Consider the following 17,026-nt stretch of genomic DNA (forward strand, 5'->3'; position numbering starts at 1 on the left):
TGTCAAATATGGAAGGGGGAAGAGAGCTGTATTACCCTATATCTAAAGGAGTTGAATATAATCATACTCCTAAATGGTGGCAACATATAAATCGTAACATATTCAAGAAGAGGGGGGACGTCCATAAACCCTCAAACTATATAGTAATGTGGCTACCAGGATAGAATATCAGCAAAAAAACTCCCACCCAAAAACACAAACCCACCTGTAGATATGATCGGGGAAAGAGGAACCAAAGTGGCCAGAGAACACCTTGACACGCGTTTCGCTTCCTCTGCTTTTTTTTGTCCACGCAATAGAGTTACAGGTGGTACTGCCGATATTTATCAACACAAGCGAGTGCTTCACAAACGCCTCTTGATACCTCCAAAAGACCAGTCACAGCGGTGCACAGTCTGTGAAATATAGTCATCCGAATCTTCCAAAACAAGGTAAATAAAATAGGCAGCACTCACCACTGGTTCTTTGCTTCTTTTTATTTCATAACAGAAGATTTTGCGCACGAATGATCGCGCTTCCTCAGGCCACTACGGTAGGATGTGAATTTGGAAAACTGCTACCCAGTAATCTGCTTTAATGAAATAAAAAGAAGCAAAGAACCAGTGGTGAGTGCTGCCTATTTTCTTCACCTTGTTTTGGAAGATTAGTTTTTTTTGTGTTTCTGCTCAGAAGTTCTTCACTATTGTGGCTGCAATACTTTAGCCTGTTTGTTGCCATGACCCAGGTCATTTGGATGACATTTATCCAAGCTTGTGCAATGATGGTGCTTGATCCATTTGCCAAAGTACCCCTGAAATACGAGAGCTGAAAGCTGACTGGTCGCTACTGGTAACTCCTCCTCTTTTCCTTAGCACTAGTTTTGATAACTATATATACAGTTGTGTTCAAAATAATAGCAGTGTGTTTAAAAAAGAGAATAAAGCTCAAAATCCTTCTAATAGCTTGTATTTCCATACACACAAATTGGGAACACTACACATTCTATTCCAAATCAAACCATGAAGAAAAATATATCAAATTTGTGTTGTTCCTCCTGAATATTAGACTGTTCAAAACTGTTTCTGAGAACTGCTGTACATCTGTGTTGCATGGAGTCAACCAACTTCTGGCACCTGTGAACAGGTATTCCAGCCCAGGATGCTTGGACTACATTCCACAGTTCTACTCTATAACTTGGTTTTGCCTCAGAAACTGCATTTTTTATGTCACCCCACAAGTTTTCTATTGGATTAAGATCCGGAGATTGAGCTGACCACTCCATAACGTCAATCTTATGGGTCTGGAACCAATATGTTGCAGGTTTACTGGTATGTTTGGGGTCGTTGTCTTGTTGGAACATCCATTTCAAGGGCATTTCCTCTTCAGCATAAGGCAGCATGACCTCTTCAAGTATTCTGCTGTATTCAAACTGACCCATGATCCCTGGTATGCGATAAATAGGCCCAACACCATAGTATGAGAAACATCCCCATATGATGCTTGCGCCACCATGCTTCACTGTCTTCACAGTGTACTGTGGCTTGAATTCAGTGTTTGGGGGGTCATCTGACAAACTGTCTCCGTCCACTAGACCCAAAAAGAACAATCTTACTTTCATCAGTCTACAAAAAGACAGAGCCGGACTGGGGGCGCAGCCTTGGGGGGAGGCGACCATGACGGGGGGCTGGTTTGAGGGAGCCCCTGGGGAGGGATTGGTCAGTTTGAGTTAGGGGGGCGGCGGAGCGAGGGGTTAAAAGGGTGAGGGCCTGGGAAGAAGGAGGCCATTTTGTGGAGAGAACCGAGCTGCATACAACTACACTCCTTGCGCTCACTTACTTCGTCATGGACGTAGATTCACTCCTGGCGGATCTCAGGTCGGCGGCAGCTGCTCGGGGACCCGGCTGGCTTCAGGAACAGGTCCAGCAGCTGCTCAGAGGGGCGGCTGAGGCTCCCGCTTCGCCTCAGCCACGGGCATCCCGGCCGCGGCGGGCCCGGCCGCCGGCGCGCCTCAGCCCAGATATGGCCTCCCCTCGGGCTCAGCGCCGCAGACGGAGCCCTGCTTTCCAGGACCCTTCAGGCCTGCAGGCGCCGGGTGCAGCTCCTTCCCGGGCGCCCAGGCGTGGAAGGAATCCAGCTAGTAGGCGGAGCCCTCGGTCAGGCCTCAGCAAGCCTCATCAGCAGCGCAGCAGCGCCACCTTGTGGTCGGGACCAGGAACGGCAGGCTCTTTCCAGGATCCTGATGTGGATGAGGCCCCTCAGCCAGAGCAGTGTTCCAGAGGGCACGGGGCTGCTGCGGACCTTGGCAGCAGGCCCTCGTCGGCCAGGCAAGTTGAGGAGGAAGGTGTCGCCGCGCAAGTCGTTTCCAGGGAAGATCCGGAAGATCACGTCCCTGGCCCCAGCCCGGCCAGGGGACATCCGTGGGAGCTCGCTGTGCCAGGACCGTCTCAGAGGACCGAGCGTCGGGAGTCAGGACCTTCGGCTGATGGGGTCACAGCACCCAGGCGAGGCACCTTGGGGACCTTTATGTCAGTTAGTGTCTGGGGGGGTTCTCAGTCGGATTTGAGTAAGGGACTAGGCCAGCTCTTGGGGGGTTTGGTGGGGTTGTTAGCAAATTTGGGGGCGGCAGGGAATCCCGTGTTACCGTTGGGGGGCCTGGGGGGTGGGGTTGGCGGGTCGGTAGCGTCAGGGCCGTTGCCGGCGTGGGGCCGCCAGCTTCAAGTACACCCACGTTGGTTTCATGTGGCACTTCGGCGTCTGTCCAGACGCAGGTAGGTGGGTCTGATCAGGAGGATGTAATGCGGTTAGATGATAGGGCTAAGGGTGAAGTTTATGTTTGTTTCGAGGGCCCGTTGGGGGCACATTTGAAGCAGGAGGTTAGGGAGCGCATTTGGAAAGGGGAGTATGTGGATATATTTTCCTTACTCCCTTTGCAAAGGTTCAATTTGGATAGGGCGCGAAAGGATGAGGGTAAGAGGGAGGACGAGGAGAAGCGTAGGCATCGACTGATACCGCGGACGTTCCCTAACTGGTTGCAGGCGTTCGCGATATTGGCCAGTGTGATAGGGGAGAAGGCGCCGGAGTGCTGCTCCGCGCTTTTTTGTTACCTGGATGCTATTGGGGAAGCTCACCGGGTGTATGGGGGTATGGCCTGGCTGCGTTACGACGAACAGTTTAGGCAGCGGAAGGCGGTACGCCCTAGCATCAAATGGGACCACAAGGATATCACTTTGTGGCTCAAAGTGACGGCGCCGGTTCGGTCAGGGCAGCCCTTTCGGAGCGAATCAGGGGTGGGGGGACAATCCGGATTCGCGGCAGCATCTGCGAAGGGGTTGTGTTTTTTATTCAATGAAGGGGGGTGTAAATTTGGAGCCAAGTGCAAATTTAAGCACGAATGTTCCACCTGTGGCGGGTCTCACGGAGCCACGCGCTGCTTTAGAGGGGCAAGACAGAAGGGGGGCGAGAGTTCTGGAAGAGATGGACCGGTTTCTCGCTAGATATCCGGATAGGGGGGCTGCGCAACTGTTGCGGGAAGGTTTTTCAGGGGGGTTTAAAATTCCGTTTGTTCCATCGGGGCCCATGTTGCTTAGGAAGAATTTGCAGTCGGCAAGGGAGCACCCTGAGGTGGTGACTATAAAAGTTAGAGAAGGAAGTTAGTCTGGGAAGGATGGCTGGCCAGTTTTTGGAACCACCTTTGCAGAATTTGCGTGTGTCGCCTCTGGGGGTGGTCCCAAAGAAGGAGGCGAATACGTTTCGCCTGATTCAACATCTATCCTTTCCTAAGGGATCGTCGGTCAACGATGGCATTGACCCGACGCTGTGCTCGGTAGTCTATGCCTCGTTTGATGCGGCAGTGAAGTGGGTTAGGAAGTTTGGGAGGGGTGCATTGATGGCGAAAACAGATATTGAGTCAGCATTTAGGTTGTTGCCGGTGCACCCAGAGAGCCTGCATTTGTTGGGATGTTTTTGGGAGGGTAAGTTTTTTGTTGATCGTTGTTTGCCAATGGGGTGTTCGTTGTCCTGCGCGTATTTTGAGAAGTTCAGCTCTTTTCTAGAATGGGCGGTAGTGGATTCCTCCGGATGTGAATCACTTATTCACTATCTGGATGATTTCTTATGTATTGGCCCCCCGGGATCCAGGGTGTGCTCTTTACTGTTGCACACGATGGAGGCGTTGTTTGATTCCTTCGGGTTTCCCTTGGCGGCAGGGAAAACGGTGGGGCCGACCACGGAATTGAGCTTCCTAGGCATAGTGATTGACTCAGTGAAGATGGAATGTAGGCTGCCCTTGGACAAGGTTGAGGATTTGAAAATGGAGGTTGATAGGGCGAGGCGACTGCAGAAAATCCAATTGCGGAGCCTACAGTCACTCCTGGGAGGCTGAATTTCGCCTGTAGGATTATCCCCATGGGTAGAGTATTTAGTAGGCATTTGGCGGCGGCAACGGCAGGGGTGGCGGCGCCGCACCATTTTATTAGACCGGGGAAAGAGCTTAGGGCGGATTTGCAAGTTTGGGCATCGTTTCTGGAGTGTTATAATGGCAGAGGTCTGTTTATGGGTGAGGCGGTAGACTCCTTTGATTTTGACCTTTTCTCTGACGCGGCGGGGGGAGGTGGTTTCGGGGTCTATTGTGGGGGGCAGTGGTGTGCGGGGGGCTGGCCTGATACCTGGGTGGAGAGAGGCTGGGTCAAGAATTTAGCGTTGCTGGAATTGTTCCCCATTGTGGTGGCAGTAATGTTATGGGGGGAGGAGTTTAGGAACAAGAAGGTTCGTTTCCATTGTGACAACTTGGGGGTGGTGCAAGCGATTAACGGGTTGTCGGCTTCTTCACCGTTAGTGGTGCGTCTATTGCAGAGGCTGGTGCTGGAGTGCTTGTCACTCAATGCTTGGGTGGTAGCAGTGCATGTACCAGGGGTTGATAACTGTATTGCTGATGCTCTCTCGTTCACAGTGGGAACGTTTCCGCCAGCTGGCTCCGGGGGCAGAGGAGCGCGGGCTGGACTGCCCGAGTTGCCTGTGGGAACTGCTGGAGACACTGTAGCGGGTCTCATACGGGCTTCACTTGCACCCGGTACGTGGGAGACATACGATAGGGCATGGCAATGCTGGGAGGATTGGAAGACCAGGTTGGCTGTTGTGTCAGATGACTGAGATTCCCTTGCTATTGTTCATTGGGCATTGTAGAGAGGAGGGGTGGTCTGTCTCTAGGATTAATAGTTGTGTTTCAGGTTTGGCTTTCGGTTTTCGTCTTAGGAACCTGCCGGACGTCACCAAGTCTTTTCTGGTGGTGAGGGCTTTAAGGGGTTGGCGGCGTTCTCAGTCAGGGCAGGATGACCGTAGGCCGGTGTCTTTTGCTTTGCTGTTGAGGTTGGGGGATCAACTAGTCGATGTTTGTGCTTCGTCGTGGGAGTTACGGTTGTTTCGGTTGGCCTTTTCGCTGGCATTTTTTGGGGCCTTGCGTTTGGGCGAGTTGGTTTCTCCGTCGGTTAAGACAGGGTGGTTTGTTTAGGGACGATGTAGACCTTTTTCAGGACAGGGTGGAGTTTCGTATTAGGCGGTCAAAAACTGATGTGGAAGAGAGAGGTCGGAAGGTTGTTTTGTTTGCGGTCCCGGGTTGCGCAATGTGTCCGGTATGTTGCTTGAGGGAGTACGGGGTTGCGGTGGTGGGGGCGAATTCCCCTCTCTTAGTGCATGCGGATGGGTCTTTCCTTTCCCGTTTCCAGTTCACGGCGGTCTTTAAGCGGTGTCTAGGGCAGTTGGGCCTAGCGCTTGGGGGTTACTCTAGCCATTCTTTTAGAATCGGGGCAGCGACGGAGGCGGCCAGACGCGGGCTGGGGCAGGACATGATCATGCGGATAGGAAGGTGGGAATCGATTCGCTTTAGATCATATATTCGTCTAGATCGGTTGTGATATTGCATTGTATTCTGTCTCATCACGCACGGTATGCTTTTGTTCTTGTTATTTCGTTGCAGGTTCGGACCCAGCGCTAATCTGGATAATGTGTCACTCCTATGTTTTCTGGGGAGCCATCCGGGCAGCGTTTCGGCCGGATGGACAACAGTTGGGAGTTGACCGGTCGGTAGCGGTGGTAAGATGGTTGGGGCGTAGGGGAATGGTGTGGGGAGGCGTGTTACCTGAGGTCCACAAGTTTGTTAGGTTGGATAGGGTGCCGGATGTGTTGGTGTTGCACGTGGGGGGCAACGATTTGGGGGCGCGGCCATTGCGGGAATTGGTGAAGGACGTTAAATTCGACTTACTCCGGTTGTGGGCGCTGTTCCTGGGTCTTATTTCCGTTTGGTCGGACATTGTTCCCCGCAAAGTGTGGAGGGGGGCGAGGTCGGTGGAGGGGATAAATAAGGCTAGGATAAAAGCTAACCGGGCCATAGGGCGGTTTATGGCAAGGAATGGTGCAGTGGTGGTACGGCAGTGGTGGTACGAATTTGGTCAGTGGTGCCTCCGAGCTGGTGCTTAACGGCTGGGGGCAAGTCGGCTCAAAAAGGATACTGGGAAAATTCAGAGGTTTGGGGCTTCCAGGACCTCCCCCGTGTTACTCAGGTGAATTAAGTTGGTTATATCTTATGGGGATGTTTTATGGAAAATAAAAGGTTAATTATTCATGTATATGTTTACAATAAACGGCTGCTGTGGCCGATATAATCCAACTTGGTGTCCGTGTCTTATTGGGGTTCCGACAGGGCCAGTTAGAAGGTCAGGGCTTGTGGTAAGTGAGTCAAGGGTTAGTAAGTGACTGTTCATGAGGGGCGAGCGGGGAATAACCAATACCCCGTCAAGACAGAGCCGGACTGGGGGCGCAGCCTTGGGGGGAGGCGACCATGACGGGGGGCTGGTTTGAGGGAGCCCCTGGGGAGGGATTGGTCAGTTTGAGTTAGGGGGGCGGCGGAGCGAGGGGTTAAAAGGGTGAGGGCCTGGGAAGAAGGAGGCCATTTTGTGGAGAGAACCGAGCTCCCACCCACCCACCCCTTGTTGTTCATGTTCCAGAGCCTGGGCCAGATGGCGGGGGATGGGGAGGGGACGGAGTGGGGGGATCGTTTAAATTGAATAAGTAAAATAAAATATTAATTATTTTGTCACGGCGGCTGTGGCGGTGGGAGGTCCTTGAAGTTGGAGAGATTCAGGTGACGAGGATGGGAGGGCTCCACGGTTGGGGCTGTACTCCTATGGCTGGTGGTCGGTTGTGGCGGAATTTGGGCGAGCCGTCAGTGGTGCCTCCGAGCTGGTGCTTAACGGCTGGGGGCAAGTCGGCTCAAAAAGGATACTGGGAAAATTCAGAGGTTTGGGGCTTCCAGGACCTCCCCCGTGTTACTCAGGTGAATTAAGTTGGTTATATCTTATGGGGATGTTTTATGGAAAATAAAAGGTTAATTATTCATGTATATGTTTACAATAAACGGCTGCTGTGGCCGATATAATCCAACTTGGTGTCCGTGTCTTATTGGGGTTCCGACAGGGCCAGTTAGAAGGTCAGGGCTTGTGGTAAGTAAGTCAAGGGTTAGTAAGTGACTGTTCACGAGGGGCGAGCGGGGAATAACCAATACCCCGTCATGTCTCTTTAGGCCAGTCAATGTGCTCTTTGGCAAATTGGAACCTCTTCAGCACATGTCTTTTTTTCAACAGCGGGACTTTGCGGGGGCTTCTTGCAGATAGCTTGGCTTCACATAGGGCTCTTCTAATTGTAACAGTACTCACAGGTAACTTTAGACATTCTTTGATCATCCTGGAGCTGACTGCCATTTTGGCACTTCTATCGATTTGAATGGTAGTTTTTCACTTTCTTCCACGCCTTTCAGGTTTTGGTTGCCATTTTAAAGCATTTGTGATCATTTTAGCTGAGCAGCCAATCATTTTCTGCACTTCTGTCAGGAATAAGGACCGCCTTATTCCTAGTTATTATGATTGCTGTGATATACACTCACCTAAAGAATTATTAGGAACACCTGTTCTATTTCTCATTAATGCAATTATCTAGTTAACCAATCACATGGCAGTTGCTTCAATGCATTTAGGGGGGTGGTCCTGGTCAAGACAATCTCCTGAACTCCAAACTGAATGTCAGAATGGGAAAGAAAGGTGATTTAAGCAATTTTGAGCGTGACATGGTTGTTGGTGCCAGACGGGCCGGTCTGAGTATTTCACAATCTGCTCAGTTACTGGGATTTTCGCGCACAACCATTTCTAGGGTTTACAAAGAATGGTGTGAAAAGGGAAAAACATCCAGAATGCGGCAGTCCTGTGGGCAAAAATGCCTTGTGGATGCTAGAGGTCAGAGGAGAATGGGCCGACTGATTCAAGCTGATAGAAGAGCAACGTTGACTGAAATAACCACTCGTTACAACCGAGGTATGCAGCAAAGCATTTGTGAAGCCACAACACGCACAACCTTGAGGCGGATGGGCTACAACAGCAGAAGACCCCACCGGGTACCACTCATCTCCACTACAAATAGGAAAAAGAGGCTACAATTTGCACGAGCTCACCAAAATTGGACTGTTGAAGACTGGAAAAATGTTGCCTGGTCTGATGAGTCTCGATTTCTGTTGAGACATTCAAATGGTAGAGTCAGAATTTGGCGTAAAAACTGAATGAGAACATGTATCCATCATGCCTTGTTACCACTGTGCAGGCTGGTGGTGGTGGTGTAATGGTGTGGGGGATGTTTTCTGGGCACACTTTAGGCCCCTTAGTGCCAATTGGGCATCGTTTAAATGCCTTGGGCTACCTGAGCATTGTTTCTGACCATGTCCATTCCTTCATGACCACCATGTACCCATCCTCTGATGACTACTTCCAGCAGGATAATGCACCATGTCACAAAGCTCAAATCATTTCAAATTGGTTTCTTGAACATGACAATGAGTTCACTGTACTAAAATGGCCCCCACAGTTACCAGATCTCAACCCAATAGAGCATCTTTGGGATGTGGTGGAACAGGAGCTTCGTGCCCTGGATGTGCATCCCTCAAATCTCCATCAACTGCAAGATGCTATCCTATCAATATGGGCCAACATATTTAAAGAATGCTATCAGCACCTTGTTGAATCAATGCCACGTAGAATTAAGGCAGTTCTGAAGGCAAAGGGGGGTCCAACACCGTCCAAGTATGGTGTTCCTAATAATTCATTAGGTGAGTGTATGTTTTATGGGTATATGTCATAGTATAACATAGGCCAGTGTGATTCACATTCCTATACAGTATGTATTTATGTTTTTGTATTACCAGGTCAGCAGCCATTGATGAATTGGTTGAAGGCTGCATATAGTGCCGAGATGTCTGCCTCATACCTGTGAAAACAGCAAACTGCTCCCCTGGGGGTTAGTTAGCACAGAGATGCTAACCAAGATGGGCCCTTTTGCTGATCACACCTCAGGACAGGGGACAGCAGACTCTCCGGCGCCGTGTGTCAGCATGGGAGCTTCATACCAGAGAATGAACAAGAAGTTGTAATCCTTCATAACTTGTTCAGGATGGGGCTGACGTCTCCAAAACCCAGCTCATCATATCTGGTATGATGGGGACATTGCATGAACACCAGACATGGTGTATCAACTCGCCTTCATCTTCTTAAAATAAGGATCTCATCTTCTGAGCGTCCTGGACGTGTCTCGTTTGATATGCTAGGACTCGGAACGATGAGATATGAATTATGAAGAAGGTCTGGGGTCTGTATTTCACAGTTGGCCTGGTGAAGATATCTTTTTGATATTTTCATACCTGTTCCCTAGATGGCCAGTGGACCGGCTACATGGGTAATGAAGCTCGGCCAGAGGGGCTGAGTCAGAGGTGGGAGGGAAAATACCCCTCAGGTCTGCCCCTGGAGGAAAGGCATAAACATGCAATCCCTGGATATTTGGGTGTCACAAAGTGGGAGATCTAATCGAATTAGTTTGTGCACCATTATTCTGCCCAAATCTCCTGGGAGGAAAGGACTTTTACCACGCAACTGCTAAGTATCAGAACTTTCTATGTTTTCTCCTTTTTATTTTACAATTGTTTGCCATTTATGTATGTCTCTTGTTAATAATTTTTTGTAACCAAGTGCTGTCTATTTTTAATACATTAAACCTAAAAGTTTGATGGTTTGTCTTGCAACCTTAAGAACCTGTTAGCTCCATGAAGAGTGTGTGTGCAGTCTGAGGCTGTATGTTGTTTTCCATGAGGCTTACTACCGTGTGTGTGTGTCTGCTTCCTTCAACCAATTCATCAATGGCTGCTGACCTGGCAATACAAAAACATGAATACATACTGTATAGGTATGTGAATCACACTGGGCTATATTATACTATGACATATACCCATAAAACATATATCACAGCAATCATAATAACTAGGAATAAGGCGGTCCTTATTCCTGACAACTTCTTTATATGTTTTCCCCTCTCCAATCAACTTTTTAATCAAGGTACACTGTTCTTCCGAATAATGTCTGGAACGACCCATTTTCCTCAGAAATTCAGAGAGAAATACACTGTAACCAGCATGTACAACATTTGTTGCCTTCCTTCCTTAAATAAAGGCAATAATTGCCACCTGTTTTTCAAAGAATGAATGACCGCATTGAACCCCACACTGCTATTATTTTGAACATGCCCCTTTCAATTAGTGATTGAATTACACAGAATCAGCAGCATGCATGTCATGACTGTTGGGTCTGTTGGATTTCTATTACTCTACTACACCTGCTAGTAAATTATTTGCCATGTAGAAATATCATTTCTACCAAAAACAGAGATTGATCAGGTTAGTGATATCTGACTGCTATTATTTTGAACACAACTGTATATATATTGTGGGGATCAGCTCAAACAGTGACTTCAGGTGTCATTTAAACAATAGTCTTTTATTTTGTTCAACACAGCCTTAACAAATGCTCGCTTACTTCAGCGGGTAAACAGAAAGAAACACAGTTCATATGAAATGGTATAACTCACAGTCCTCTGTAGTTCCAGAGTTCCACCATCCGCTGGAGAGGGGAAAAATAGGCAATGGCAGGCTTATCCACAGCAACACAGCTACACACCACACAGCTTTACTCCCAGTCTGTTACACTTCCAGACTAGGAACCACACCCCCAGCTCTCCTGGGATTCCTGGCTTAAATAGGCCCCTGGCCTGGATACGTGGGAGTAGTCATCCCACCCTGCTCTTTGACTACTCCAATGAAACCCGGCCCGGATCAGCTGCAGCTAGCAGCTAAACTACCTCTAGCAACTGTGAGTAACCTAGGGTTACTGACAAAACATTACCGGTTCATTTCACTGAGGCCAGGCACCTCGGTGACACGTATCTATCATCTAGTATGGCACCTTGTGCCTTCTCACAATATATATATATATATATATATATATATATATACACTTAACTTTTTTTTTCTACTCACCTGTGTTCAACGGAGGCAACCAGAAAACCATTGGATGCCAGTTCCATACACAAAGAGGAATATAAAGCTCTGAGGTAGGAAAAATAAAAATAGCATACATAATTGTGCATGTCAATCCTATATGCCTACTTCAGACATTACTACTGGGAGAGAAATAAAGAACAAGCATACAGTGCATCCTGGGAAATACCTACTCATTAGGAGGTCCTATAAAACTTAATATACAAAAGAATGCTTAAAGGGGTATTTTAAGTTTGAAATATATTTTTTTCCCTTGCTACTGGTCTTGTGAAGGGAAGCATACGTACCAGCTCCCCACTGCTCAGTTTCAGCTCTGTGGGTCCCCAGCTGTCTTCACTGCGGTTAGGTCCTCGCATACAAACTTAAAGGGGTTATCCCTTGACTAAAGTAAAAAATTAAAACCAGACATCACATAGTACGTGACAACCTTTTTCTACCAAAGCTAAAACCTCACATGGATCTAGAGATCTCCCCATTCATTGCTCTGCTAGATTTATATCAAGCTGGCAGCTCAAGGGGAGTGTCTTGTCTGCTGTAGCTAAGGGGGCGTGTTTGTGCTCAACCTATCACAGCTCAGGAGGAAGTTGAAAGATGAAACTGAGCATGTGCGGCAATCTCAGTGAGCCAGACAAAAGAAAGATGTAAAAAAAAAAAAAAGTGGCGCTATACAGATACATTTTATTGAAAACTTAGTGGCTATGCCATTATTTTGAGTTGTTTACTTGTGCCTTACTTGTCTTTTCTGCTGCAGCTAAGGGAGCATGTCCATGCTCTCCCTATTACAGCTCAGGAGGAAGTTGAAGGATGAAACTGAGCATGTGCGGCCTTGTCAGTGAGCAGGACAAAGAAATAAGAAAAAGAACAAACAGCAAATGGTGCTATACAGATACATTTAAGTCAGTGGCTATGCTGAATTATTAATTCAATGCAATTATAAAATAATTCAGATCCAGGAGCTGGTTAGAAAACTGTAGGATATTTTTCTTGGGACAACTCCTTTAAGGCAAGGTCGGGGTCATGTGTACTGCTGCAGCCAAGGACTGGCCACAGTGGTTCTGTATCCTCAAGAGGCACATCACTCCTGGGTCACCTGCTGTTTAGGGACATGTCACTTCTAAGGCCAGTCACCTTGTCCATTCCAGAAGCTTACATGCAGGGACCGAAGAGCAATGACAGCTTTGAACACACAGAGCTGTAACGAAGAGGCCAGGGCCAGGTAAGTATGCTTGTCTTCACGGGTTCAGTGAGGGGAATTTTTATGTTTCAATGTTTTTATTAAAATTTTCAAACACAGAACAAGAAGTAACAAGATTCTGGATGATGCATAGCAGATCCGATACAAGCAAATCAACTAGTACTGATTCACATACAAAGTGAGATATCGTTGACAACAGATATATGATATTAGATCACGGTGGTATAAAAAAAAAGCTGTAAATCTTTGGCAGATATAGGAAAACCAGGAGTAACTCAAAACAGATAATAAAACTAAAAAGAAAGAAAAGAAGAAAAGACCATCTATATCTTTCACCAATGACTTTCATCTCATGTAAATAAGAAGACAGAAAGAAATAGGAGACCAGAGAGGTCGCCTATCAGTGCGGATCTCCTTGGCAAGAACTCCTGAAGGCCATGAGAGATGATCCAGGAGATTGGAGGATCTCCCAACAGAATATGTTCCTGGAACTGGGTGGTGAGTAGGGTTGCACCAGGTATCGAATTATCGATACCTAAATCGATACTTTTGTACCCGGATCGATACAATACCGAGATTTACCTTTTACTGATACTAGGCTGCGCTACTGCGCAGCCTAGAATCAGAACATGACGCGCGCTGCTCTCAGCGCGCACCATGTTCTCCTCAACAGCACAGTGGAGAAGGAGTCACTGCCTCCCCACTGTGCCACCGCCAATAAGAAGAGAGACGGGATGATGAGGGGAGGGGCTGTGGCCACTGCGCCACCAATGAAGATAACAAATGTTTAATACAAATTAGGGTTGTCACGATACCAAAATTTTTCGATTTCGATACCATAAAAAAGTATTGCGATACTCGACACCATTCAATACCACGCAAATAAAATAAAACACCAAAAAAAGCTGTGTGCATTCTATATTTTATGGAACGTCTGGCCCATAATAGAACAGTTCTATCCTATTTTTGGGAGGGCAAGGTGAATAAAAATGGCCCGGTTTTGGCATTCACAGCATAGAAACATAGAATGTGTCGGCAGATAAGAACCATTTGGCCCATCTAGTCTGCCCAATATACTGGATACTATGAATAGCCCCTGGCCCCATCTTATATGAAGGATGGCCTTATGCCTATCCCATGCATGCTTAAACCCCTTCACTGTATTTGCAGCTACCACTTCTGCAGGAAGGCTATTCCATGCATCCACTACTCTCTCAGTAAAGTAATACTTCCTGATATTACTTTTAAACCTTTGCCCCTCTAATTTAAAACTATGTCCTCTTGTAGCAGTGTTTCTTCTTTTAAATATTCTCTCCTCTTTTACCTTGTTGATTCCCTTTATGTATTTAAAAGTTTCTATCATATCCCCTCTGTCTCCTTCTTTCTTCCAAGCTATACATGTTAAGGTCCTTTAATCTTATCTGGTAAGTTTTATCCTGCAATCCATGTACTAGTTTAGTAGCTCTTCTCTGAACTCTCTCCAAAGTATCAATATCCTTCTGGAGAAATGGTCTCCAGTACTGCGCACAATACTCCAAATGAGGTCTCACTAGTGCTCTGTAGAGCGGCATGAGCACCTCCCTCTTTCTACTGGTAATGCCTCTCCCTATACACCCAAGCATTCTGCTAGCATTTCCTGCTGCTCTGTGACATTGTCTGCCTACCTTTTAAGTCTTCAGAAATAATGAACCCTAAATCCCTTTCCTCAGATACTGAGGTTAGGACTGTATCACTGATTTTATATTCTGCTCTTGGGTTTTTACGCCCCAGGTGCATTATCTTGCACTTATCAACATTAAGTTTTAGTTGCCAGATTTTTGACCATTCCTCTAGTTTTCCTAAGTCCTTTTCCATTTGGTGTATCCCTCCAGGAACATCAACCCTATTACAACTCTTTGTGTCATCAGCAAAAAGACAAACCTTACCAGCGAGGCCTTCTGCAATTTCGCTGATAAAGATATTAAACAATATGGGTCCCAGAACAGATCCCTGAGGTACCCCACTGGTAACAAGACCATGGTCTGAATATACTCCATTGACTACAACCCTCTGTTGTCTGTCCCTCAGCCACTGCCTAATCCATTCAACAATATGGGAGTCCAAGCCCAAAGACTGCAATTTATTGATAAGCCTTCTATGTGGGACAGTATCAAAAGCCTTACTGAAGTCTAGATAAGCGATGTCTACTGCACCTCTGCCATCTATTGTTTTAGTCACCCAATCAAAAAAATCTATAAGATTAGTTTGACATGATCTCCCTGAAGTAAAGCCATGCTGTTTTTCATCTTTCAATCCATGGGATTTTAGATGTTCCACAATCCTCTCCTTAAGTATGGTTTCCATTAATTTCCCCACTATTGATGTCAGGCTTACTGGCCTATAAGCCAGCCATAGGAAATATTTTTAAAATATTTTAATAGTTCACACTTTTTCGGGCGTGGCGATATGTAATATGTTTATTTTTTTATTGTTTGTAAATTTTATATGTAAAATTGGGAAAGGGGGCGATTTAAACTTTTAGTATTTTGGTGTTTTTTTTTTAACATTTTGTTTACTAACAATTAACCCCCTTATGGGTTAGAACCTTTGTCCTATTTGAAGGGTTAAATAGAATAAGCTATATGATCTGTATGAATGACAGGATGTTGGGTGACATCATACTAGAGGGTGAATGTATTTACATTAGCCTTATTTCCATATAAGGAATTCTTTCTACTCAGCACCATTGTATATGTGAACCACATCTGTTTCCTATATGTATGTACATATAAAAGGCCGTATTGTTAAGATAAAATCAGAGCTGTTTCAGAGACCATACTGTGTGTGTGTGTGTCATTGACAGCTCTCCAGGCACCTGTCATTGGGGATGAAGGAGGAATCAGGGTGCAAACAGAAGCAGAACACTTTCACTATTCACCCTAATAGAACTCTATTAGGGTGAACAGGACTTCACACTCACCTGAGGGGTTAACTGCCGCTGATCGCAGCGCCCTGTCATAGAGGTCGGGTGCCGGCTATGTGATTCTGCCGCTGGGACCCGCCTCCTGTATTTGTATTAAGCGTTAGTTACCTTCATTGGTGGCGCAGTGCGCCCCTCCCACCCCAGTATTAAAAACATTGGTGGCGCAGTGCACCCTCCCCCTCCAACCCCAGTATTAAAAACATTGATGACGCAGTGAGCCCCATCCAACCCCCCCAGTATAAAAGTCATTGGTGGCAGTGGCCACAGGGTCCCCTCCCCCCCTCTCCATTGGTGGTGCAGTGGTAGCTTCTGATCGGAGCCCCAGCAGTGTAATCGCTGGGCTCCGATCGGTTACCATGGCAGCCAGGACGCTGCTTAAGCCTTCCATGACTGCCATGGTAAGCTCCCTGCTGCCGTGTGCACAAAGCACAGTGCAGCAGGGACAGTGTAAAATTCTATGCACCCTAATATATCTCTATTAGGGTGAATAGGACAAGGGATTAAAAGATCCCAGGTTCTAGCCCCCAAGGGGGCTAATAGTTATTAAATAAAAAGTAAAAAATAAAAGTTTAAAAAAACAAACACCAAAATATTACGTTTAAATCACCCCCTTTCCCTATTTTATAAAATATATAAACAATAAATAAATAAACATATTACATATTGCCACATCCGAAAAGTCCAAACTATTAAAATATATCAAAATATCTCCTATGCGGTGAAAGCCGTAACAGAAAAAAAAAAAAAAAAAACGTGCAATTCGCCATTTTTTGGGTCACCTTGTCCCCCCAAAAAATAGAATAGGACTGTTCTATTATTGGCCGGATGTTCCATAAAATGCGGAGTGCACGCTGCTTTTTTTTTTTCCGCGTGGTATCTAATGGTATCGAGTATAGCAATACTTTTTTATGGTATCGAAATTGAATCAAAATTTTGGTATCGTGACTACCCAAGTGGTGAGTTTAAAGCATTCTCTGAGATCAGATTGTTTACGTGAGGGAAGAATAGCAATAAAACTTTCCCAGACCTCAAAAAAACTATAAGTGTATTTTTCTTTTTTGAAGGTCACCTTTACCCAATTCATCTTTATGATGAAGGAAAACTTCTCTAAAATGAGTTTGAAAGAAGGTAGACCTGGTTGTTTCCACATATGTAAGATAGTTTTGAACCCTGCTGCACATATCATGTGAAGGAGTTTCCTGCTACCTGGGGTGCAAGGGAAGCCGAGCCTGTCTATGTATCCATCAACAGCCCATACAAGATTCAGGATGAATGAAACAAGATGTGTACTAGCGAAAGTTGAGATTTTACGCCGGAAATGTTGAATGATAGGACAGTCCCAGAGACAGTGTATATCAGCAGCCCCTGCTTGGCACGGGAAGCACTGATCTGTGACTCCCATTCTATGGCACCGATGTATGCCCTGCGGATCATTTCTGTATGATGGAGAGATACTTAATGCTACATTCAATAG

General features: G+C 46.5%; 1 protein-coding gene across 1 annotated transcript in view; it reads right to left on the reverse strand.

The window, feature by feature from the left end:
• PAFAH2 (platelet activating factor acetylhydrolase 2) overlaps positions 1–17,026 on the reverse strand; it is a 106,771-nt gene that overhangs the window by 38,501 nt on the left and 51,244 nt on the right. The window contains exon 4 of the mRNA XM_040424231.1: positions 11,375–11,443. Coding sequence (XP_040280165.1) covers positions 11,375–11,443 — 69 coding nt within the window. The remainder of the gene's footprint in view (positions 1–11,374; positions 11,444–17,026) is intronic.

Source organism: Bufo bufo, chromosome 3, assembly GCF_905171765.1.
Source record: "Bufo bufo chromosome 3, aBufBuf1.1, whole genome shotgun sequence".
NCBI lineage: Eukaryota > Metazoa > Chordata > Amphibia > Anura > Bufonidae > Bufo > Bufo bufo.